Below are 25,097 nucleotides of genomic sequence, written 5' to 3' on the forward strand. Positions count from 1 at the left end.
AGGTTGAGTTCCTCTTATGACAGTGTGAGAACGGGGTAGCACTGGAAGAATGGGACAGACTTCTGGCTTAGGCTTCAACCCCTCTCTTCCTCTGTGAGCAACCAGGTGTTTCCGCTGTCCTGTGGAAACTGGAATCTCAGAGCAAGAGTGTAAATGGCCTAGCTCTTCTGTTTGAACCTGGTATTGGTGTGTGCAGGGGTTCTCTTGCCAGCCTTCCTTTAGGAGGACCCCCCCCCCAATGGTCTCCCTTTTTAACTTATGTATCTATTTAAAAAGCAAACCCCTAGAATGACCTAAAGACTGCCCTGTGTAGTTTTTTGTTTTGTTCATTTGGTTTTTTTTACCTAAGTACTAGGTAAAGTGATTTGATTCCACTGGAGCCAGGTGGTATGGACCGCTCCTACTGTTCTAATTATTTTATTTTGCTATTTAAGAAATTCCCCAAGGTTCAAGTGATTAGTAACACAAATGGCATTACTATTACACTTGTCTCCTACTGAATCACCCAGACTCCTCAGTTCATCCATTCAATATCTTTGTTGTTTGTTTTTGTATTTTGAAGCAGGGACTATGTAACCTGGCTGTCTATGGGAGACTAGGCTGGCCTCAAACTGACAGAGATCTGCCTTCCTCTACCCTTTGGGGGCTGGGATTAGGAGTGGACCACCACATTTGGCTTGTCCATTTACTACTGTCTTAACAAGAAACTCACTACAGAGTCGGTACTATTGTAAGCAGTGTCCCAGCCTATCACTATCACAAGGACTGGTCTGAGAAGGACAAGCCACTTACAAAGTGAGATTGTTGCAGTTTGAAGGACTCCCAAGAAAAGAATAATGTTATTAGTAGAAACTAGAGGTAAAGTGTTGGCATATAAATGTATAAATCATATGCCCTACTAAAACTAGATGGCTTTCATATGTTGGAGGTTACCAAAGTGGTGCTTTACTTGACAATACTTAGTGTCTGGAAGAAAAAGGGCAGGTGGTAGTGAGTCACCATTAATCACGCCAGTCAAAGGCTGAGGCAGGAGGGTTGAAATGAGTTCCATGCCAGCCTGGACTACAGAGTGAGTGAAACCCGTTTCTAAAGAACACATTTGAAAGGCAAAACCACAAAAAGTGTGTGTACAGCTGTGAACTTGAAATGTGTTAACAAGTTTCATTTGAAAGATTCAAAAATAACTACCCATCTAGAGGTGCCTATTGGTTGCCATTAACAACTAGTTTTATTCGAATGTAAAATTAAACAACGGGGTAAAGCATCTCAGACAGCACAGAGGCACAGTTACAGCATGGGAAGGGGCAAATGAGAGCTGAGTGTTAGTTACAGGCCCTTTTCTTCCTCATCAGCCTTTTTCTTCTTGAAGCCAGCATGCTTGGTGCTGGGCTGAATCTTCCCTTAGCTAATGATGGTGACAGTTGTAGCAGAAAAGCCCTACAACTGCCCTTGCTCGCGCTGAAGCTCCTGGATGAGCAACAACCATCTGTGTCAAAAGTAGACTGGAAAGCAACGAGAATTAATATAATAAATATCAGTTGTTAAATCTTAAGACTTAATAAATACCAGTGTTCCTACAGCTTCTGCTTTACTCATAAATAAGCTAGAATTCTTTACAAAAGATGGAAATTACCAATGCTACTACGGCTATAAAGGACAGAAAAATGGGCTGGCAAGATAGCACTGCAGATAAAAGTGCTGCCTACCCTGACAGTGAAAAGCTTTAGTCATAATAGTTGAGGTTTTTTTTTGTTTTTTGTTTTTTTTTTTATCCTTAACACATTTCACAAAGGAATTCCAGTATATTCGTAGTTATGTGTAAAGTTTTCAGTGTGGATGTGAGTGCAAATGAGTGGAGACCAGGAAGTTTGTGGGGTCAGTTTTTCAGCTCCCTCCTTCCACTTTCTGTGGTTCCAGGAGTCCAGCATGAGTTGTCAGACTTGGCAAGCACTTCTATACACTGAGTCATTTTGCCAGCCCCCAACTTAAATCTTTAAAGCATAATTTCTCCAAATCCTGGAACATAAATTTGCTATCACTACATTGCCTTTTACCCATTTTCCCTTCAAAAATGGTAATATTTCAAGCTTTTCAAACAAGGAAGTTGCTAGCTCTGAGCCAAACTGACTAGCTTATCATCACCAACTAACCTCATAAACAACAGACATAGTCTCTTTATCTTAGCATTATTGGTCAGTATTTCTTATTTGGTATTTTCCTTTTAACTAGGTAATTGAAAATCCTGTTAAAATCTTCCTCATTTAGGGCTATTCACCTTAACTCTAAAGGGTTTGCTATTGTTTGTTGTGATGATCTCATGCTGGTTCAAGCTTGCCGGGAACTGACGGCAGTTCCCCTGTATCATCATTTGGAGTGTTGCGATTTCAGCTGTTGAGCCATAACGACTGACTAGAGGGTTTTGTGTGTGTGTTTGTGTGTGTGTGTGTTTTGTTTTTAATGATTCTGGGTGTTCAGCCTGTATATTTGGATGTCTGTGCACCATGTGCATTCCTGGTGTCCACATGAGAAAGCATCAGATTTCCTGGGAGAGCAATTAATAGCTGTGAGCTGCAATGTGGGGTGCTAGGAATTGAACCTGGATCCCCCTAGAAGAGCAACCAGTGCTCCTATCTGTTGTCATCTCTCCAATCCGTTTTTGTATTTTTGCGACAGGGTCTCACTGTGTAGCTCTGGCTATCCTATGTAGACCAGGCTGGCCTTGACCTTCACAATTGCTGGGGTTAAAGGCATGCATCACCACTAGGTGGCTAGAGTTTGGAGTCTAAACAATCGAATGATAAATCTCCAGGAGTTTTGTTCCCTCTAATTACTAGAAACTCCAAACTCTGATGAAGCTGTGACCCCCAGCACAGATGCTGTGGAGCAGGACTTGACAAGGGCAGGCTGAGATTTGCATGGATGGTGCTTTATTGTGACCGAGTAAGTAGGGAAGCCAGCAGAATAACTAGTTTGTTTCTTTTTAGACAAAACTTGGAATATGCTGGGGAAGGGTCCATTTGTGGGTAGTTTGTTGTTCTGGGCCTTTTATGGAGGAGCAGGTCACTGGAGTTTCCCTGCATAAAACTGCTCTGTGCACACTGCTTGAGGCCGTGGCTTTGAGCACCCCACCTTGTCACGTCAGCTACTGGAATGGTTTACTTAGCCTCCACTTCACAGCTAATCGGTGGGAGAGGCTAGAGGTCTTTTCTCAGCCTCATTTCTATTTTCCTGATGGCCAATTTTTACTAGCCAGTCCTAGATTCTGATGGCTACTCCTCCCGTTAAACCAGCTGAAGATTTTAACGGACTTGAAGGCTTCCTGCGGGAGTCTGCTGATGGTGTACAGGTTGATGTAGTGGGCACAGTTAACACCGGGCTTCAGAGGCAGGGCTGGACTCCAGGCGCTTGCGCAGATGGTTGGCAAAGTCCATCTGGGTTTGCGATAAGACCTGGTTGATGATGGTCTTCGGCAGCCACCCCTGTAGCAGAGACAGGAACATTGGTATCTTTGTTGGTTGGTTGCTTGCTTGTTGGTTTGGGGATGGGGAGGTTTAGAGACAGGATTTCTCTGTGTAACAGCACTGGCTGTCCTGGAACTCACTTTGAAGACCAGGCTGGCCTTAAACTCAATGGAGATCTGCCTACCTCTGCCCCAAGTACTGGGATTAAAGGCGTGTACCACCATGCCCAGCAAGCATTGGTATCTTGTGGATGCTCTTCTCCTGTACCCTGACACAGGCAGGAAAACCAAACAGAGCTTGGCCTTCCTGTTTAGAGCTGCAACCTTTGTTGCCCTATTGTTAGAGACAGGATTCCCAGCTGTGTGACCTCTAGAAATCCTTTCCTGTTACCTCCCTCTGGGCCCAAGATCAGTTCTTTCTAAATAGACATATTTATACATAAAACTGATTTTCTTTTTAATCATTTCACTAGGTCCTGGAGTCTCTAACATGTGATCTTCCTACTTCTGCCTCTCAGTACTGAAATTGTAGATACTGTACTCAGCTTTTTAGATGAGGAGAGAGGAAGCCTTGGCAAGTCTTCTACAGTGGTAAAATGGCAGGCCATATTTAAGTCCATCACCTACCCAGCAGCCTGTGATTCTATCAAAATGAAAGAGGAAGGCTGGCAAGGTGGCTAGGTGGGTCAAAGCGCTTGTCTCCCAGACCTGACGTCTGAGTTAAATTGCTGGAACCCACATAAAGGAGGCGGGACCCCAAGTCAACAGTGTCCTCTGACCTCCAGGTTGCTGTGACATTTGAGCGCCTGCATTCACACATACACATCATGCACTCACAACAATAAGCACGCCAAGAAAAAATGCAAGAGGATTCACTCTCCTCTCCATTGGAGGACAAGACCATATTTCTGTCACTACTCCCTATTCCCAGGCCATCTCCCATGCCCCTTACCTTGAGGTCAATACTGAGGAGCCAAGTGAATTTAGTCTTTGAGGGACTTCCAGCCACTGGGTGAAGCACCATGCAGGTGGGACCGTGTTCAGCTCTGGGAAATGAAGAGCAGCCAAGGTAGGAAGACAAGTGAGAGCTCCGCTGAGTGACACCAGCACATTGTTAGAGTCCCTTGTAGTCTAAATTTCATCAGGAAGATCTTCACCAAAAGTACTGTTTAACAACTGGCCTGGCTACCCGCTCATCAGAACCACTGGTTCTAGAGGCCTCCTGTTATGCCCCCTGGTGGTTAGAACACAGAGAAGCCTGCTCCTTGCTTTAGGAAATGATTAAGATTGTTAGAAGCTCCTTCGAGGGTCAGAACAAACTAATTGGCCACTGAAGTAGGGCCACACTGGGCCTTACTTCCTTGTTAAAGCAGAGAGTGGGGCTAAGGATTGGTTTCTTGGACACTGCAGTCTTGAGGCTGCTGCCAGTTTTACCTGATGACACCACTTTGTTCGGGCATCTCCCCAAAATGTGTGGCCACGCCTGCCAACACACAGGTGGAGCCCCTGCGCTTGGCACAGCGCACGCTCACAAAGTCACGGGGCCCCACCAGGTTTCCTGCTGCTGCTGCAGCCAGCTCATGGGTGATGATTGTGTTTTTCCCGATCTTTTGCAGGACCTAATACAAGGGAATCAGTCAGGACTCAGCCAGTAGTAGGCTAAGGTCCCATAGTCTGGGATGCCTTTGGCCTGTTAGACTGCATTCTTTTGGGTCCCTGCCACCCACAGCTGCGCTTTTCCTCACCTTGATCTCCTTGACGTTTGGGTTCCACTCTCCCATAGCCTCCATGCGGTCCACAAGTTCTTCATAGAGTCTGTCCATAGGCTGGTCTACCACTACCTCCAACCGAAACACCTTGCCCACATCCGGGACTACTTTACTTAGCACTTCATCACCATTTTCCTGTTAGGGACAAGAGCCACAGGGTTAAAGGTAGAGAACGTCACTCCTAGCCTAGGCCTTAGACAGTACTGGGAAAGGGAGCAGCAAGTCTCATGTGAGCATCAGGGACCTGGATCTCTACCTGACAAGGATCCCGTCAGGAAGCACTGCTACCCACTTGTATAGCCACTCAAGACTGCCTTGTCTTGGTGATGAGTGTTGGCAGCATGGGCAGCCAACTGAAATGACCCAGAATCCAAAGCTCAGAGTCCAAAAGACAGACCTAGAGTGTAAAATGCTCGGTCTGCAACTAGCCTATTATATAGAGGGAGCAATTGGGCTTTTGTTTGCTTGTTTTGATCATTCAGTATATGTCATTTCACTTCATAAGAATGTGGAGCCAGGGGCTGGAGAGATGGCTCAGAGGTTAGGAGCACTGGCTGCTCTTCCAGAGGTCCTGAGTTCAATTCCCAGCAACCACATGGTGACATACAACTATATAATGAGATCTGGTACCCACTTCTGGTGTGCAGGTATACATGCAGGCAGAACACTGTATAGGTAATAAATAAATCTTTTATTTATTTATTTTTTTAAAAAAAAAGATTGTGGAGCCAGAAAGTTTCAGTGATTTGCCCAGGGACCCTTAGCAAAGAGCAGTGCTGAACCTGGATCTCAGATTTTTTTACTCCTAAACTATTAGTCTATTATTTCCATTACTGTAAGAACTTGAGCAATAAGATGTTTCATCCAAACTTTAGGTGATGGATAGTGTGTAATCTTTTGCTGGAGATAAGGTAGATCTAATAGTAGAGCTACTGGTTTTAACCCAAGTCTTGTTACTGGCTGGGCAGGGCTTCAGACGATACTGGATACTTCAGATATACTCCAGCCTTACAGCAGGGTGAGCCCACATTCCTCACTGCAAGTCCATCCACAGGCTGGGCTGAACAGTACGAACATACTCTAGCATGGAAGGGTTTTCATGCTGGGTAATCTGTGCCCCAGTGCACATGGAGTCTCCACAGTGGGCGGTTTCTATTGGATGAGTGTACGGCATTTGGAAGGTAGTTAAACAATAGGGACAGTGTTTCTCAACCAGGTCTTATGGCAGGAGGGTTATCTGAGAACATACTGTGTGTTGGTTTGTTTTGAGACAGGGTCTCACTATTCCCCTGGCTGGTCTCAAACTCCCAGAGATCCCCTTTCCTCTACCTCCTGAGTGCTGAGATTAAAGATGTGTGCCCTCACTCCAACTTGAGAATATATTCTTAGGAGAGTCCTCAAAGTTACTTGGCTGCTTATAAACCATGAATGAGGTAGGAATCCCAGCTGAGCACAGGCAGTGGGACAATCAGTAGCTCCAGGTTTCTCTCAGCCACCCTTCCTTACCTGCTGGGTCTCCTTCTTCCAGCCTTCCTGGTTGCTGAGGATGCCCAAGGCCTTCTGCATAGCCACCTCTCCCTGCTGGATGTAGGACAGCTCCTGCTCACTATAGAGTGCCGCTTCCAGCTGAGAACCTGTATGCATAGCCATGGAAAGAAAGATCCTCAGCTCTCATCCCTTTGCCTTCTGAATGTGCTCAGTCCTCAGAAGAGACAAGATCAAAGGCATCGGGTCCTGTCTGAAGGTCAAGGTAGATAACAGGAGTTAGGTAGCCATGGGCAGGGGAACAGGTCTCATGAGCAACATTTACACCCTATAAGCCCCATCACTCCCTGAAGCCCAGAAGCCCCAATACTTACCAAGCAGTGAGCTCCGACGCCGAACCTGACTGATCCACCCAGGACTGGCATCTCCCAGTGTTCTCCGGTTCAGCTCCTGGCCGATGGCCAGCACAGCTTGGTGCCTCAGTCCTGCAGAGAGGAAAGTAAAACTTTTGCCAAGGACTAGAAAGTCCCTTAGTGAGGAGCCGTCCAGTCCACTCATCACAGAGGAGCAAACTGGCTCAGAAACAGGTGTCAGCAGGGACCTGAGAGAGCCACGTCTTTAAATCCAAGTTCAGTGTTAAACTTCCTCCAGCACTTCGGGCCCAGGAATCTCTTTTTTTTCATCTTGGGAAATAAGGGTAGGCTAGTCAAACCTACCTGGGCACAGAAGTTTACCTGAGCCTATTGTAAGCTAGAAAAGGGCTGTCCAGTGAGCTACTGGATATGGAATAGGATACATCTATCTCCCGAGGGTTACCCCACTCCCAAGATCTGCCTTGACTATACCATGATAAGAGCCCCCACTCCCCCACCCCTTTGCCTTGTACTTCTGCTGCCCAACTCTCCTTTTTCTTATGCTCTTCCCAGGCACTGCTTAAAAGCCAAGGCTGGCTTCCACATTTCTCTACCACAAAGATTTGCCCGGGACCCTTGGTATAGCCTGGTCCAATCCTGAAAGAAGGCAACATCAATACTAGAAAAACCAGAAAAACTAGGGTCCTAGAGCAGAGGCCAGAAATGATAGGGTTTGGGTGAGATGTGGCATCTTACTATCCATCCTCATTTTTTCAAGTGAAAAAACAGATCCAGAGGGGCAAAGATTTACCCAGGCTCACCCAGGAAGAGGCACAACTGGGACCAACCGAAGCTTAGGTGGCCTGTTCCCCCTCCAGGATCTTTCCATAGTCTTGGCAAGCACTCACGTTCCTCCACCCCCCAGACTCACCTTTCATGTTCCGCATGTGTCTGTAGGAGCTCCCAGCACACAGCTTAAATGTGGCTAGCAACATAGTTTGCTGGCAGATGTGGCAATGTGGCTGCACTCAAGGGTTTGCTCTCCCTGAACCGTTCAAGGTCTTGAGTCCTGCAGCTGTGGTTTGAACCAAGCGCTCTGCCTTAAATGCTTCCAGCGGAAGGCTGTGCATCATCGCTCGGAGATAAAAAAGCCATCAGTCACTGTGCAGAGGGTCAAGGATGGAATGATTGCCTCACACCGCAGTGATGGCCAAGGTGGGAGGGGGCAGAGTGCGTAGAAGGGAGCAAGGGCCGGGCTCAGTAGATGGAGGAAACAGGCCACTGGGATGGGGCAGTTGGACAGAGGGCATACAGCTTCTCAAGTTTTAAATGCAAACTTTCAGCCCCATCCTCAAGCTCTAGATTCAGCATCCACTGACCAAGGTGGGTCACCTCTATATAAGAACGCTGGCGGAGAGAGTGAGCCAGGGTAAAAGAACCAAAGGAGTAAATTAACAGTACAAGACCAGAGACAGGTATGGTGGCACATAGCTTTAATCACAGCATTCTGAGCCAGAGGCAAGTAAATTTCTGTCAGTTCAAGGCCTATCTCAAAAAAAAGCAAGACCATGAATCAGGCCTGGAGGGTAACAGTGACCAGTTAAAAAACAAACAGGGTGTTAGGGGCATGGGAAGAGCAATAGCCTAAGTCCTTGGGTTGGCCTTGGTTCCTTCTACCAGTGTCCTCCCGTACACCCTTTGTTTTCAACGGATCATTTATTTGCTCACTCATCGATACAAATCGTCTTTCCCGAAGCCCCATTCTAAGTCCTCATTTCAGGAGACTGTGGATAGGTTAGTCCCTTCTGTAAGCTCCTTAGCCGAGAGTAATGCGGCCCAGGCTACATGCTGCTGCTTCCTCGCCCTTTCCTCATGCAGCTGAGGCTGGGTCAGCCCTGCTCCAGGACTTGGCCTGTGCGGAAAGGTGGGAATGACAATTTACTTGGATTATCTACTATCGGTTTTTGCCAACAGGGGATCCTATGGTACTGGACACAGGCCCATGGAGCCTTTGAAGTGCCTCTGTTATTCCCAGGCATGCCCGGCAGGGACAAAGCTCTAGGTCCCAGCACTGCTCTGCCAAGAGCTCTTCCTTTTGAAGGTGACTTGAGGCTGCTTCTAAGTCAAACTCCTGTGGCAAGAATGTTGCCAACGGTCTCATTAGATTTGCCCGTCCCCCAATCCTGCAGCTGGCATTTGACTTCTGTATCCATTCACTACTGTGCCAAGTCCGGACAAGATCCACCCCCACCCCTGTCAAGGATAAAAGGATATACATGGAACCATACAGGATAGCTGAGTCCTACAGCCTGCCTACATTTCCGTCCTGGTCCCACGATCTGGTCCCCGAGACCCACCCGCTGTAACTCCTCTTCTGCCAGTGTTCATCTTCATCCATCCTGGCTTTCTAGTAGCTCGTCCCTGATCACACCCTCCCAATCAGTGCCATGGAAAAGGTGTAGCCCGGTGCTTGATCTATGTGTGTGTGCCTGTCTCTTCTGTGGGGTTGTTTTAAGACAGTGTCTAACCTACCTGGGCTGTCCTCAAACCTGCTAGTAGCTGAGGGGAGCCTTGAAATCCCAATTCTCCTGCCTCTGTCTCCCAAGTGCTGGAATTCCAGGCACGCGCCACCATCATCGTCTTCTATGGGATTACATCCCAGACACAGGTATTGCTTCCCTCTCCAACCCTGCTGCTGGCTCCAGCAGTCAGTTCTTATGGGGACAGAGTGGACTCTTACTCCTCCATGGAGGAATGGCTTAGGGAAGCAGCAAAGGGAACAGGCACATCTTTGGCTCAGGAAGCCTGCCTGTATGTAAGTGCTGCTTCTGGCCCTCAGTGAGTCCCAGGGAAGACAGGCCTGCTGTTCCTCTGCAGCCTGTGCCTAGGCAGTGTGTTGGCTGCCCTAGCTTCTCCGCACCCATTGCTTGGTACACGTGCAGCCTCAGACACACGTGGATCTGCCTTCCACTAAGGTGCTAGGGAGTTGGGAGGGGGTTACGTGGGACAAGCCGCGCACGCAGATAATGTTCAAGGTCCTGCTATTGCTATTCTGTGGAGAATTATGGCATTCAGAGGAAGGAGGGGGGAGTGTGGGCAGACTGGAACACTGAGGCATACAGCTGTTGCTGATGTCAGAGGCAGCCACTGACTCAGGGAGGGGATGTCGAATGACCTCCCCCAGGGCCAAGGCTTGCCTCTGTTCCTTTCTTGGCTGCATGACTATTTAACTCTTGCTGGTCCTCTGAGTGAAAAGGTCAAGAAAGGTCTGGGAATGTCCTCAGATCCTGGACATCTAAATCTGGTTTTCCCTTTTGATTAGAGCACAGCCTACATGGAAGGAGACCAGATGGACAGAGCAGGTAGGGAGAGGGGGCAAGGATTTGGAGGAGAAATGTGAACCCGATTAAATACTCAACCAGCCGATACTGAATGTCCCCTATGACTCTACAGTTATGATCCTATGAGTATGACCATACGATTCACAGGGACTCAAAGGGGAGGTATTTTAGCAGTACAGGAGGGACAAAGGAACGCCACACAGAAATGCCTCCCTAAATGCTGAGATTAATGGGTTCATCACTCCAGCCCAGTCTCCCTCCCTGCCTGCCCCTTGAGTTCTGGGATTAAAGGCCAGTGCTACCATGCCTGACTTTCTTAGGGGGTGGGAGCATGCTATTTCTTTTAAATTTTACTTTGTATTTGCCTTCAATGTATTTCTATGTACCATCTGTGTGCCAGGTGCTCATGGAATCCCAAAGAGTGCACCAGGTCCACTGGAATTGGAGTTAACAGTTGTGAACTGTTAACCATGTGGGTGCTAGGAACCAAACTGGAAAAAAGTAGCCACAGCTCTTAACCACTGAACCTGCGCCATCTCTCTAGGCCTTCTTTAAGACGCCTGGGGAGTTCGCTATGTTGTGGAGGCTGGTACTGCCTCCACTTCCCTGGTAATTAGAAGCTCCAGGTATACACCCACTTAGCTCAAAATATGCGTTGGATTCTAGGCCACTTGGTAAATGTTAAGACCTCCTGGACAGGAGTCTCTGGAGTGACGCCATGCAAGGTGAAGGGTGGACACTGCAGCTGTGAGCACAGGGCCCCATCTCCCTGGCTGACCCTTGCTTCTCCAGATGTGTCCTCAGATACTTTGACACAAATTCTTTACACCTGAGGCCTGTGGCCTACAGCTAAGGCAGTCCTAGGGAACATCTGTGTAATTCACCTGAGGCCTGTGGCCTACAGCTAAGGCAGTCCTGGGGAACATCTTCTGTGTAATTCTCTAACCTCCTGACTGACCTCACCTTTTGGCTCACTACCGGTCTCTGAAATGTCTGAGTCAACTTGAAATGACAACTGTATTTTCACCCATTTACCTGTCTTTCGTTTTTCAAGACAGGGTTTCCGTTTAATAGCCCTGGCTGTCCTGGAACTTGCTCTGTCAACCAGACTTGGCCTTGAACTCAGAGATCCTCCTGCGCCCTGGTGTGCACTGCCATCATCAGTCTGGCTTCAACAGCTTCCCAGTGAGACCTACTGTTCCAGGTGTCATGCAGATGCTGGGGCTACAAGACAGAGCAGACAGAAAACTCCACTCTGCTACATGATTTGGCTGAGACAGGGTCTATGTAGTCCTGGGACTCACTGTGTAACCAGGCTGGCCTCACACTCAGAGGTGCTCTTGTCTCCCACGTGCTGAGATTACAGGCATGTACCATCACCACCTGGCATCCACCCTGCACATTCTAAGCACTCTTACTGAGCTATATCCTCAGTCCAAGGACAACAATTTCTTCAAATGGTATCTACTGTAAAACCAACCAAAAAGGAAGAATTAACATCCAAATGGCCTACAGGTATCTGGGGCAGAATTTTTAAATACCTAAAACCATAAACTAAGTATATTTCATATTACAGTATAAAATAGTCCACAGCGATCTTATGGAAGACTCCCATTGTCAAAAGATTATAGAAAGGAAGTATCTCAGATAATTAAATTACTGAGAAGCATTTCAATGTGCCAACAAACCAGTTTTTATGCTGTTGCTTCATTCCTCATTCTGCCTGCTGTCTACTAATGACACTGCTTTTCAAGTGTCATCAGTTATACTTACTACACAATCATTTTCCAACAAAAAGTCCACACGGTGGTGTCAGTACTAAACAGCATTTGTGGTGTCATGATCTAAGCAAAAGATGACCAAAACTTAAGTGTAAAGGATTTGGAAACCTAGCTAAATTAACCAGACTGAGAACAGAGCACATTATGAAAACATTCTTTCTTATGAGAAATAGTTTAGGATAGTTGTGGGTAAAGCATGATTTAAGCTTTTTAAACAAGAGGTTTTTGTTGTAACTAGTTCCTTGAAAAATCGCTTCTTGAAACTTGATCAGATATAAACATGAAAATGTGAACGGGAAACCAACAAGACAGTATGAAAATATGTCTTCCAGCTGGGTGATGGTAGCACACACTTTTAATCCCAGCAATTGGGAGGTAGAGGCAGGCGGATCTCTGTGAGTTCCAGGCCAGCCTAGTCTACACGACCTAATTCCAGGACAGATAAGACTGTTACAGAGAGAAACCCTGTCTTCAAAAACCAAAAAGAAAGAAAGAAAGAAAGGAAAGAAAGAAAGAAGAAAAAGAAAAGATGTCTTCCCGAGCAGACAGCTTGGAACAGTGATGGCAGGGGACCTCATACTTGGACCTTCTGCAGCAGGGAACTGTCTTTTCACCAAAGGTAACTCTATTTTGTGAAATAATATGACACTAAGAGATTCATTCTTTATTTACAAGTAAAAGGGAAATATCTTTTGAAAAAAAATGTAAACTCTGAGATAAGAAAAGCAATACCGAGACGTGATTCTCAGCTCCACAAGCCACTGTTTCTCTAAACCACAAAGCAGGGCAATGGTGAAGCACACCTGTGATCCCACAAGCTGAGGTCAGCCTGGTCTACGTAGTGAGTTCAAGGTCAGCCAGGGCTACAGAATGAACTGTTTGAAACAGAAAAGCAAAATGAAACATACAATTATTTTGTTAAAAAAACAAAATCACATGATTTCTTCATGTTGGCATATGTGAAAGAATAAGATAGATCAGTTTTCACGTTGACAGTCTCTGTCTGGTCAAATGTGAACGGTGACTAGGTGAGAGCCCTTGCTCTCTAGAGCACAGGACTCAGTACTCATCCAGAGTATCTGCTCGAGGGATGGAGAGGCCCCGATCTTTAAGGGCCTGAACCTTCAGCTTCTCTGCCTCCAGTCTGGTCTGCTGTTCTACCCTCTGTTCTTCTAGGATCTCTTCAATAGACACTTGCTGGAGGGGTGTGTCACTCTCCTTTTCCAAGTCCTGCAAAATAGGCAGGTTTGAATTACTTCCCATGAAGACCAGAATACAAAACTTTACAGAGTCTAGTATGTAGCTTGGACTGCTTTTTGTAACTGTGATAAGGCTGAAATAGCCTCCTGCAGACAGACAGGCAGTAACACTGCTGCACAACATATACCACTTAGAATGCACACACAGAGGTAGGCATCAGCATGCACAGCAAGTCCCTTGTTAGTCAGGTTAACACTCTTGGGTGATAACTCAATGGACAGAGTGTTTGCTGTGCATGAAGACTTCCCATGAAGACCAGGACCCACATAAAGCTGGACACAGTAGTACACTCCTATGATCCCAGTGCTCCTACAGGGAGCTGGGAAGATAGATGCACGGGAGAATCTCTGGAAACTGGAGGGCCAGTCAGCCTGGGGTACACAGTGGAAAGAGACCCTCTCTCAAATAAGGTGCAAAATGAGCACTGATACCCAAGGTCATCTCCTCTGACCTACACGCACACCTCGTAAGTGTGCACACACACTCACACACCTCTATGGCTGTTTACAGAAGGTACCTTCTTATTATACGGGACCCAAAGAAAGTATTCAGGCTACAAGAGCTACAGAGAAATCTTGTATTTTACAGTTTTTTTCTTTCAAGATAAGGTTTCTCTGCTTAGCCCTGGCTGTCCTTGAACTCACAGAGTTAGAGTTCCCGGCCTCTGCCTCCCAAGTACTGGGATTAAAGGCATGTGCCACCATGCCCAGATAAATTCTTTTGTTTAATAAAAATATTACTTCATTTTCCGTACTTCAAAAAAAGCATACACACTGTAGGAAATTTATAATATTAGCAGGCAATCTGAAACATTAAAAATTATTCATAATTCTAGTATGGAACACCAATATTTGGTAAATGTCATCAATTTTCAAGTGTAGGCCAGTTAATTTATTATCCGAGGCACTGAGTCTATGTTTATTTTGGAGGACTGTGTTTTTAAACTTGATGTCTCAGTGCACATGTGATGGTCTAAGGACAGCTCTGTGGTGTTGGTCCTCTCCTTCCACACTCACTTGGATTCTAGGAATTGAACCGATTGTCAAGCTTGCACAGGTGCTTTAAACCAGTAAGTCAACTCACTGGCCTAGGAACTGTTTTGATCCATGGTGCTGGAGACCACCTAGAGCCCTGTGCTAGGCAAGCCCTCTCCTGTTAAGCTGCATCATCAGACTAGGTGTATCCAAGACTTAAAATAAAACAAACCCTTAATGCAAATACAAAATTTTATTTTCATTTAACACAGCATAATATACTTAATATTTGTCATAAACATTTAGCAACCAATTTTGTAAAGCAGAACTATAAATGAGCCTCACTTATCCACAGATTTTATCATTCTTACAATGTTTAAGTATTATTTGTGTTTTTGTACCATGGAAAACCTACATGGAAAAAGTAGCAATATATTTCTGGGCTCTCTCACCCCTCCTAAACCGGATTTGGTTACACAGCAAAAGCTGTCTGTTCTGGAACTCGTACCTCAGGCTGGGCTCTACTCACTATAGTGAATGCTGGGAATACAGACATGCCACTTGTCCTCTGTGTGACTTTTTTTTTTTTTACGTCTAGCTGGGTGTGTGTGCAGAAGTTTTGGAGCTGAAGTTATAGTCAGTTATGAGTTACTCTGTGGATGCAGGGAACTGAACTCAGGTTCTCAAGAGCTAGAAGAGCAGTAAGCACTCAATTATTGAGCCATCTTTCTAGTCCATTTTTATGACTTTTGCTGAGGTTTTGAAGTATGCTGATCAAAAACACTGAGGATGTTTCAGTCTGGACAACTGACACAAGTCCCCAAGGTCTCAGAGCTCATCAGCTGTGGTATCGGGAGGACTCTCACTAAGAGGTTATAAACCACACAAGTTGCATAAGTTACCTGGGTCAAAGGTTATCTGCTAAAAACTACATATAATCACCTAATCCTTCCCTCATAACCCTGGAATGAAAAAAGACAATGTTCTTAGCACTCTGTTTCCCGGCGTTTCGGATATCACTCACTGAATACTTGGGATGATCATGATGTGACAGTCCTTCTAAAGTTAAATTTTCTTAATCAAGCAGAATCCAGGCACCCGTGTTTTGTTTTTTTCTTTTTTTTTTGGGGGGGGGGAGAATAACGTCTTGCCCAAGGTAGCCATAAACTTGTGATGTTCCTGCCTATTTCCACACTTCTGAGGTTACAGGTAGGTGCCACCATGGGATACCATTAGAGACTTCTTTATTCAGTAATGCAATGTTTATAGATGGCTGTGAGCCATTATGTGGGTAGTGGGAACTGAACCCAGTTCTCTGCAAGAGCAACAAGTGTTCTTAACTGCTGAGCCATCTTCCTAGCCCCGCCACAAAAACATTTTAAAACAATGAGGTACTAATGCATTTCACGGCAGTGTTCAGGAAACAGACGCATGTTTATGTGTGTATGTACATGTGGAGGCCATAGGCTAACACAGAGTGCTTTATCACATCCTTATTTTTTGAGACATAGTCTCTCAGAGAACCTCTTGGTTTCAAGTTAGACTGGCTAGCCTCTGAGCTCCCATAATCTACCTGTCTCTACCTCCCAGTGCTGGAGCTGTAGCCTTGTACCACCATGCCTGGCTTTTATGTAGGTGCCAGGCATCCAAACTCAGACTCAATGCCTGGGTGGCAAACATTTCGCCAGTGAAGCCAAGCCCAGTATGTTGGAGACAGTCTCATGCTGACCTCAAACTCACTACATGGCTGAGTTAAGCTGTTTCCTACATGAGGCCTATCCACCAAACTATCCCTGACCGAATTTTCTCATTTTCTTGAAATAGTAAGAGAAAAATAACTACATACTAAACTGTTCTACGCAAAAGACATCTGAACACTAAATTAAGACATTGCTAACTACGGAGAAACTCTAAAAACCAAGTAAGAAAATATCAAATGTGGGATTTTTTTAAAAAACTGGTTTTCAGTCTTTAATTTCTCCCTCTCTTTCCCCCTCTTCTTTTGTGGTGTTATACATGCTACCAAAGCACCTGCTTCTGAGCAACATTTCCCGCCCTATTCTGAATTTCAAAGTTTCACAGGGACTTTGATTTTGCTAGCAAACACGATAGGATTTGAAGTTTAAGTACTAAAAAACAAAACTAAATGCTTCAAACATACATGTATATATAAACACATACAATTATAATCATCTAAGGTGTATACACACAAACATTGCAAGCAATAATACTTCAGATGCAATTTAACATTCCACTCACTATCTGGTCTTCCTGGCACAAATATTCAGGTCCCTCCTCCCTGGTCATGAGTTTCACTCTGAAACCTCAGAGTAAATGACTTTTCCTATACCTATTGTTTTCTTTTCCCCCTTTAAAAATCTATACAATACTTTCCTCAAATGTTGTCAATTAGCTTCGTGCCACAAAAAACTACTTGTAACCAATTATTTAATTTGTTTTTTATAATTATGTATGTGTTGGGGATGATATGTGCATATGAACAGAGGTATCCTGGGATCTCCTGGAGCTTGAGTTATATGCAGTTGTGATCTGGGAACCAAACTCAGGCCCTCAGTGAGAACAGTATGTGCTCTTAATCACTGAGCCATCTCTCCAACTCCTAACCAATTATTTAAATAATTAAAATATTCCAACATGTAAATCTTCTTGTTTTCAGAGGTAGACAAGGATTTTACCATTGTGATATACTCCCAGTTCTAAATTATACCTTTATAAATAGAACATATAACTTAAAGTCTGTAACTTCTTGTTATTAGATTATTTAAAAATTACATGAATGATCAATGTATTTGTTATTTTACTTTTCTTTTTTTGATTTTTTTGAGACACTTTTTCTTTGTGTAGACCTGGCTGTCCTAGAACTCGCTCTGTAGACCAGGCTGAACTCGAACTCACAGAGACCCGCCTGCCTCTGCCTCCCAAATTCTAGGATTGAAGGTGTACACCACTGTCCAGCTGTTTTGTTCTTTTGAAAGAGGGTATTTATTATATTGGTGCCCAGGCTGGCCTGGAACTCACTATGGAGCACAGCTTAGCTTCAGACTAGAGGAGTTCCACCTCCCCGAGCTTCCCAGCTGCTGGTATTATAGACACAACCACCACAACCAGCAACACTGTTTCTTCCTTTCCAGATGAAAAACCAGGGACCACTTCACAGATGTGTGTGTCATGGGTGCACAGGGGCCACACTAATCTCTATTATCCCAATCTTAGTATATGTGCTACCAAAGTGAGAACCAACAACATTGTTTTCTATCAGATAAAGTCAACAATATTCTGCTAGTGAGATTAAATCTTTAAAATGCCAAAAGGCAATGGAATGATGTTAGTTACCTTTTGCAGTGTTGCTCTGGCAACTACAGCTTCCCTATCTGGTAGGTTCTTGTGTGAAGTTTGCTGAACTCAGGAAGAAGCCAGCTAGCATCAGTGCCCAGACCCACAGCAGCTCAACAGTTTTCACTTACTATTTCTCCAAGTAGGACCACATTTTCTCCTCTGACCACAAAAATCCCTCGAGGAATATCACCGTACTTTTTGCCCACATGAATGCGCTCTACGGTCTGATGCAGCACTAAGTTGGCTACAAGAACATAGAGAAGAAACAGATTCAATTATTTAGCTATTTTTAAATTTCACTGATTACAACAAACCATTTAGGAGAATTTTTTGGGGGGCAGGGGAGGTAGGGTCTCATTCTAGTCTCACCTGACCTAGAAATCACAATGTAATCCAGGCTGTTCCAGAATTTGAGATGATTCTCCTGCCTCAACCTCTTATACATGCTGTGATTATAGACAGGAGCCACCATATGTTCAAACAAGTAGAGAGTATTTCCCATTATGTTGGGCTAATGAATGAATGATGGTAGAAATAAGTTACTTCTGTATTATTTAACTGCTAGTATCAACATGGTCCCTAGAGAAATAGAAAGGAATGGAACTCTGGAAAACCTAAGCTTAGACAATTGCCACGATTAAAGTTCTGCTTTTTTGGAAAGAGAATTTTTCTTTGTTGTGTGAATATATGTATGTGGTGACTTCACTGAGGTTTAATTTTTGTTCAGTAATAATGATTCATGTAATCCAATGTTTCTTTTATAGATTATGACACAGCAAGATTCTTTCTTCGCCGCTGTCAGATAATCGGACCTGGTAATCTCAATATTCATTATTTATCCGTTCGAAGCACTGATGATTTAACTTAAGATTTAGAACACCAACCTGTAGGGATATTTTTCTTCTTTCAATTAGTACTATTTGGCTTACTTGAAGTAAAACAGAAATTGATGTGTGTATCTTATTGTTTTGGCTTGAGATGGTTCTTGATCTGTTTCCAAGGTAATTGTTTTGCCTCAGCCTAACAAGTATGAGACTATAGGTGCATGGCTGGCTGTTTTAACTGCATTTTCCCTCACATTCAAATCCAGTGATCTAGCAGATCATGACCTACAAATGTGTGAACTGAGAAACATAGATCTCTTACTTCAGAAAATGCAGATTGCAAATTGAAGACTGGCTCCTAAATCTGGCATACTAATATGTAAACTATTGAGTTACTCTCCTAAATCTGGTATCCTAATATGTAAACTATTGAGTTACTCTCCTAAATCTGGTACCCTAATATGTAAACTATTGAGTTACTCTTCCCCTTCTCTCAGCAAGTTTCAGGAAATGGCTTCTACTCTATTTTCTCTGGACAGGGAGGGATTACCCAGGAAATAATTTGAAGACTAACTTTATTTCTGTCATTTGGCTCCCTCTAATGGGGAAAATAAAAACACTAGTGAAAATCAATTTTAGAATACAAACTCATAAATATACAAGCTTCTGAAACACCTAATCATAATTTGAAAACAATTTACTCACCCCAAACAGTTCCATTTTTCTGACCCATGAGAAAAGTTAGAGATAAGTAAATCTGAATATAAAGTGATACCAAAAAAAATTCAATAGAATTAAAGAGTAAGATTGTAAGAATACATACCAAACTGATCAATGCTTCTTAAAAAACCTATCAGTGTCCTTCCATCACGAAGTAGGACCAAGTGTTTTTCTGGGGAAAGGAGAAAAGATCTTTAAAACGAAAACTGTCAGTTTCAGAGAGCTCATATAGTAACAATAAAAATTCAGTTAATAGCATTTAAACTGTACCAGATGCTCTTCTAATGTATTTAGGGTGGAGTTCATTGTAAGACATGGGAGGAAAGACTAGGCAGCCTGGGGTTTAAATGAGATCAGTCCTGGAAGACTCAGTAGTACTGTAGTTAGAAGAGGAAACTAAGCAGTCTGGAAGGCCTCAAACAAGAACTAAAGAAATGCAGGCATATTAGGATTTGATAATGGCTTAGAACAGAAATTCAATTAAAAGCTTTAAAGCAAAATATATGTATTGTGCTTTTGTCTGTATACATGTATGTACAAACCAGAAGACAGCATGAGATTCATTAGCACTGGAGTTACAGGCAGTTCCCAGTGAACCACTTTTGTGGCTGCTGGCATCACTCTGGCCCCCGCTCTGAGAGAGGCGTATGCACACTTAATCACTGAGTCATCTATCTAAACCAGGGGTTCTCTACCTATGGGTCTCAACCTCTGGAGTTGAAAGGCCTTTTCATGGGAGTCACATATCAGATACTTACATTACAATTCATAATAGTAGCAAAATTGCAGTTATGAAGTAGCAACAAAAATAATAATTTTATGGTTGTGAGTCACCACAACATGAGGAATTGTATTAAAAGGTCGCAGCATTAGGAAGGTTGAGAACCACCGGTCTAAACTATTCTGAAGTCTGAAAGTCATCAATCTTATGAATCTGTATTTATTGTAGCAGGAAAACAAGAAAACTACCTCATGTGATAATACAGCAGAATAATATACAAGACAACATGATAGCAGGATGAAGGACACAACAAAGTGGCTATAGAAAATGGACGGGGGGGGGCGCTCTCTGAAGAGATAGATAACTTTAAGGATTCAAATAAGTCAGCTATTACAAAAGCATGCAAGATTTTAACCATTCGTTTCTTTAATTGTATGCAAAAAGCACTTTAGGATTTTTTGTTCTTTTTGTTTGTTTGTTTTTGAGATAGGGTTTCTATGTGTAGTTTTGGTATCTTGGAACTTATTCTGTAGACCGGTCCGGTCTTGAATTCACAGAGGTCCACCTGTGTCTGCCTCCCAAATGCTGGGATTAAAGGCATGTTTCACTATGTCTACCTCAAAATTAAAGTCCGTAGACCAGGTCAGATGTAGCAGTGAATGCCTCCCCACACCTACCGGGTTTCTCTGTGAAGCCCTGACTGTCCTGGAATGTGCTCTGTAGACTAGGCTGGCCTCAAACTTAGAGATTGGCTGCCTTTGCTGAGTGTTAGGATTAGAAGTGTGCATCACTACTGCCCAGCATAAAGTACTTTCTATATGAAGAGAAATGATTCTTCTCTAAAGGAATTTACAGTCATATTAGGCTACAATTAAGTATTATAAGAAGCAAATCACCGGGCAGTGGTGGTGTACGCCTTTAATCCCAGCACTAGGGAGGCAGAGGCAGGCGATCTCTGTGAGTTCGAGGCCAGCGTGGGTTACAAGAGCTAGTTCCAGGACAGGCTCCAAAGCTACAGAAAGACCCTGTCTCAAAAAACAAAACAAAAACAAACAAAAGGCAAGCAAATCTTAAATAAGACTTAAGAAAGAAACTACACGTATCCCAGTTGGACCTTGAAGGATAAATTTTGGATATAAGAAAGGGAAAGTGGAAATAAAAAGATTAGAGAAATCTAATAAATAAATTAAGCATAAAGGGGAAAAGTAGTATATTAACATTTGGGTCAAATATAAAAGAAAGAACAGGAGTTAAAGTTAGAAGAAAAGTATTGGAGGCAAGCTTTAACTTCAAAAGGAATAAGAAAACACTGAAGACTGGTATATGGAAAATAGGAGTTAGGATGCTCAAGTATGTCTAGAATGTCTACAGATTTAGAGAAAACGGACCAAACAACTCAAACCACCTGTTTGAGAGAACAGTAATGTCCAGAGATAAGAAGATTGGCAAGAACTAGTGTTAGAGAAACCAAGAAAACAATATAGGGCTGGTGAGATGGCTCAGTAGTCAAGAGCACTTACTGATCTTCTAGAGGACCCAGGTGCAGTTCCCAGCACACACATCAGGTAGCTCACAATTTCTAAAACCTCAGTTACTGCATGAACATGATGCACATAAACTCGTACATAAAAACAAACACAAATTGGGTATAAAAAAGAACCCAATACAGAATACAATGAACAATGCTGCAGAGAGAACTTGGAAAGAATCAGTTGAGGACACTGCTACTCTTGCAGAAAACGAGGTTTGGCTCTCTAGTAACTCTAGTTCCAGGGCATCTTTTGGTATCCTGCACACATGCACTGCATAAAAATTCATCACTCGGGCTGGAGAGATGGCTCAGTGGTTAAGAGCACTAACTCTTCTTCTAGAGGTCCTGAGTTCAATTCCCAGCAACCACATGGTGGCTCACAACCATCTGTAATGAGATCTTGTGCCCTCTTCTGGGGTGCAGGTACACATGCAGGCAGAATACTGTATATGTAATAAATAAATAATCTTTAAAAAAAAAAGTTCATCACTCATGTAGGCACAAATATATATGCTGAAACAGTAAGTAAATAAATCTTTAAAAAACTCAGAAAAAAATACACATAAGGATAAATAAACAAATCTTTTAAAAATAATACAACTTCAAGCCAGGCATGGTGGCCCATGTCTTATAATCTCAGAATTTTAGAGACACTGAGATAGAAGGAATGCAGTGACTACAGAGGCCAGCCTGGCCCACAGAGTGAGACACTGTCTCGAAAAAGAAACCAAACCAAATAAAAGTCAAATGAACGAAAAATTCAAGTTTTGGCAGCAAATATCAGACTACAGAGATGGTCAGAAGAGTCGAAACTGAAGTGAGTCAAGATACGCACAAAGGGACACAAGCCTGATGGTGACACATTAACAGCATCAGGGCAGACATAAACACAGTTGAGCCAGGCATGGGCTCACATCTTAAATCAGAGTACTCAAGAGGCTGAGGCAGGCGAGTTCCAGGGCAGCCTGTCTCAAAACAAAAAACCCAGAAGGATTTGGAGGGAACAGTGCATGCTGTGATAGGGACTGAAGAGTAGCAAATGTTTAAAAATTTTCAGTAATGGAGAGAGGCTGGGTCCACAAACAAGTATGAGAAGGCTTGAGAAGTAAACAATTTTAGTAATCTGGCAGGATTGGTTGTTAAAGGCTTTAGGTAATTCAGATATGTAAGCAAAGGTGAAGGTAAAAGGCTTCACTAAAAGAATACCATTACACTTCAGGTAAGATAGCGTGGCGTGTGTGTATGTGTGTGTGCAGTTATATTTTGTTTGTGTTCTAACAAAGCTTGCCTGAATGAAGATCAGAGTAGCTAAGCCACTAGAGGCCAGGCAGTGTGGCATACACCTTTAGTCCTAGGACTTGGGAGAAAGAGACAAGATAGATCTCTTGTTAGTTCAAGACCACCTTGGGCCACCTGAAACTGATCCAGTCTCAAAGAGAAACAGCCAGGTGATGTTGGCCCACAGCTTTAATCCCAACATGAAGGAGATGGAGATAGGAAGGGACATGGCTGGGGGGGGGGGGGAATACAAGAGCTCAGTGCAGTCTGAGCACTGGGAGAGGTAAAAGAACTCTGTAGTGGCTGGCCTCTCTGCTTCTCTGATCTTCAGTATTAATCCCTATATCTGACTCTGGGGAATTAATGTTTTTGCTTTTACTTGTGTGAAGCAGTATAAATTACCTTGCTTTTGAAAAGTCACAGGATTAAAATGATTTTAAAACGCCGCTTACAGACTAGAGCGATGGCTCAGCACTTAATGAGACTTGGCTCCTCTTTCAGAGGACCCAGATTCGAATCCCTGCACCCACAAGGTGGCTCACAACCACCTCTAACTCTAGTACTAGTCAGAGGATGCTATGTTCTCTTCTGGTTTCCTCAGCACCAGACAAACACACAGGACACAGACATACACATCTTTTTTTTTTAAATGCTGCTTAAAAATACTATTTGAAAAGCCAGACAGTGGTGGTGCACGCCTTTAATCCCAGCACTCAGGAGGCATAGGCAGGCGGATTCTGTGAGTTGGAGGCCAGCCTGGTCTACAAAGGGAGTTCCAGGACGGCCAGGGTTGTCACACAGAGAAATCCTGTCACAAACCACCACCATAATAGCAAAACACAACTTAAAAAAAAAAAAAAAGGCGGTTTAAGGAATCATACAAAGGTAAGAATTCAGGATGGGAGGAGAATTCAGGGGGAAAATTTAAAGTGGAGGCTCAGAAGGGCATTTGTTGCTATTGTAGATGATGAGTTTGGTTCCCAGCACCCACACTGTGGCTCACAACAGTCCATAACTCCAATTCCAGAGGATTTAGTGAAGATGAAATTGTGGTCAGGTGGTGGCAGCACACACTTTTAATCCCAGCACTCAGGAGGTAGAGGCACGCGGATCTCTGTGAGTTCGAGGCCAGCCTGGTTTACAAGGGCTAGTTCCAGGACAGGCTTCAAAGCTACGGAGAAACCCTGTCTAGAAAACAAAACAAAACAAAAAAAGATGAGGTTGCATCCTCTTGGTTTGTACAGTACTGACCTATTTTCAGTAAAAGCAAAACTGTCCAACAGAAAAAAATGTAAGTTTGAAGGGCTTTAGCCTTTCTAGAAAAGTCAGCTATTACGTCCGACACCTGTCTCTACTACTCTTTAATCTGAAAGAACTAACGACCCTCATAGAAAGAGCAGACCGCAAGTGGCTCCACAACAGAAAGCCTGTGCTGAGCGCCAATTAAATTCAACTGCTGCTGTCTTCACATTTTCGGGTCTTGGTGGGCCCTCCCAGGAGCAACTCTCGTCCATTCACCGTCAAAGAGAACTTGGAAACACTGCAGCGAAAGACAGGGCACGCGGGGGAAGTCGCCTGGGCCACTTCACAGTTGGCATGTCGGATGCTGCGCCCCTCGGAAGGAGTTCCACAGCTTGGGGGTCACCAGCCCAGGGCCAGAGGAGGCAGGTTAGGGATGGGCTCCGAGGCCGGGAAGGTAGACCACCCCGCCGGGGCCCGGGACTCACGGGGAGCCCACTCAAGAGAGGGTCCCACGCCAGGCTTCTCCCGGGGAGAGCTACTCACTGTCGATGTCCTCGATGAGGCTAGCGGTCCCGGGCATATAGTTCATTTTGAACTCAGGCAAAGCTGGGCGAGGGCGTCCAGTCGCCCGTCGGCGGGCCGCGGACGGGAACCCGCCGCTCACCAACAACTCAATTGCCGCTAGTCGCCGGAAGCGTTTTCAGGTTACCCCACCCACTTCCGGTAACGCGTGTCCGTTCACAGAAAGAGGCGTTCCGGGCGTGCGATCGCGGGCAGCGTTTCTTCCTCCCTGAGCAGTGATGTGGAGTCCAGGTCCGGCGGACGGAGGGCGGAGGACAGGCGTTTCCTCCCGCGTGACGAACGCGGCGCCTCTCTTCGCTTCCCTCCTCCGAGGCCCGGAGTGCGGGCTCCGCTCCATCTCCGACCGGCGCTCGGCGGGCAGGGGGCGGGACTGGCTCGGGATTGGCTGCCGCCGTCCGACCCCTTTCGCCGCCCGCCAG

At 44.5% G+C, this 25,097-nt stretch overlaps 2 protein-coding genes across 2 annotated transcripts; both read right to left on the reverse strand.

The window, feature by feature from the left end:
* Positions 1-3,169: 3,169 nt before the first annotated feature.
* On the reverse strand, positions 3,170-8,062 carry Star (steroidogenic acute regulatory protein). The gene is made up of 7 exons (XM_041674006.1): positions 7,999-8,062; positions 7,089-7,199; positions 6,736-6,863; positions 5,206-5,364; positions 4,895-5,079; positions 4,413-4,506; positions 3,170-3,479 (listed from the first exon to the last, which is right to left on the reverse strand). Exons 1-7 carry the CDS (start codon positions 8,060-8,062, stop codon positions 3,366-3,368), a joined length of 855 nt encoding a protein of 284 aa, XP_041529940.1. The 3' UTR covers positions 3,170-3,365.
* Positions 8,063-12,822: 4,760 nt separating this feature from the next.
* Positions 12,823-24,991, reverse strand: Lsm1 (LSM1 homolog, mRNA degradation associated). Its single transcript, XM_041673840.1, has 4 exons — positions 24,640-24,991; positions 19,428-19,496; positions 17,909-18,024; positions 12,823-13,419 (listed from the first exon to the last, which is right to left on the reverse strand). Exons 1-4 carry the CDS (start codon positions 24,683-24,685, stop codon positions 13,249-13,251), a joined length of 402 nt encoding a protein of 133 aa, XP_041529774.1. The 5' UTR covers positions 24,686-24,991; the 3' UTR covers positions 12,823-13,248.
* Positions 24,992-25,097: the final 106 nt, after the last annotated feature.

Source organism: Microtus oregoni, unplaced genomic scaffold (genome assembly GCF_018167655.1).
Source record: "Microtus oregoni isolate MIOR12 unplaced genomic scaffold, Mior012 000024F_ref0000369, whole genome shotgun sequence".
In the NCBI taxonomy this organism is placed as follows: Eukaryota; Metazoa; Chordata; class Mammalia; order Rodentia; family Cricetidae; genus Microtus; species Microtus oregoni.

Excerpts from the sequence above, each read along its gene's own strand:
- Star (XM_041674006.1), bottom strand. The coding sequence starts at position 8,062 with ATGTTGCTAGCCACATTTAAGCTGTGTGCTGGGAGCTCCTACAGACAC. Across the intron at positions 6,864-7,088 it reads GCGTCGGAGCTCACTGCTTG|GTTCTCAGCTGGAAGCGGCA; the intron begins GTAAGTATTGGG and ends CTATGCATACAG. Across the intron at positions 3,480-4,412 it reads TCCTCAGTATTGACCTCAAG|GGGTGGCTGCCGAAGACCAT; the intron begins GTAAGGGGCATG and ends TCTCTGCTACAG.
- Lsm1 (XM_041673840.1), bottom strand. The coding sequence starts at position 24,685 with ATGAACTATATGCCCGGGACCGCTAGCCTCATCGAGGACATCGACA. Across the intron at positions 19,497-24,639 it reads CCTCATCGAGGACATCGACA|AAAAACACTTGGTCCTACTT; the intron begins GTGAGTAGCTCT and ends TCCTTTCCCCAG. Across the intron at positions 18,025-19,427 it reads AAGAAGCATTGATCAGTTTG|CCAACTTAGTGCTGCATCAG; the intron begins GTATGTATTCTT and ends ATGTTCTTGTAG.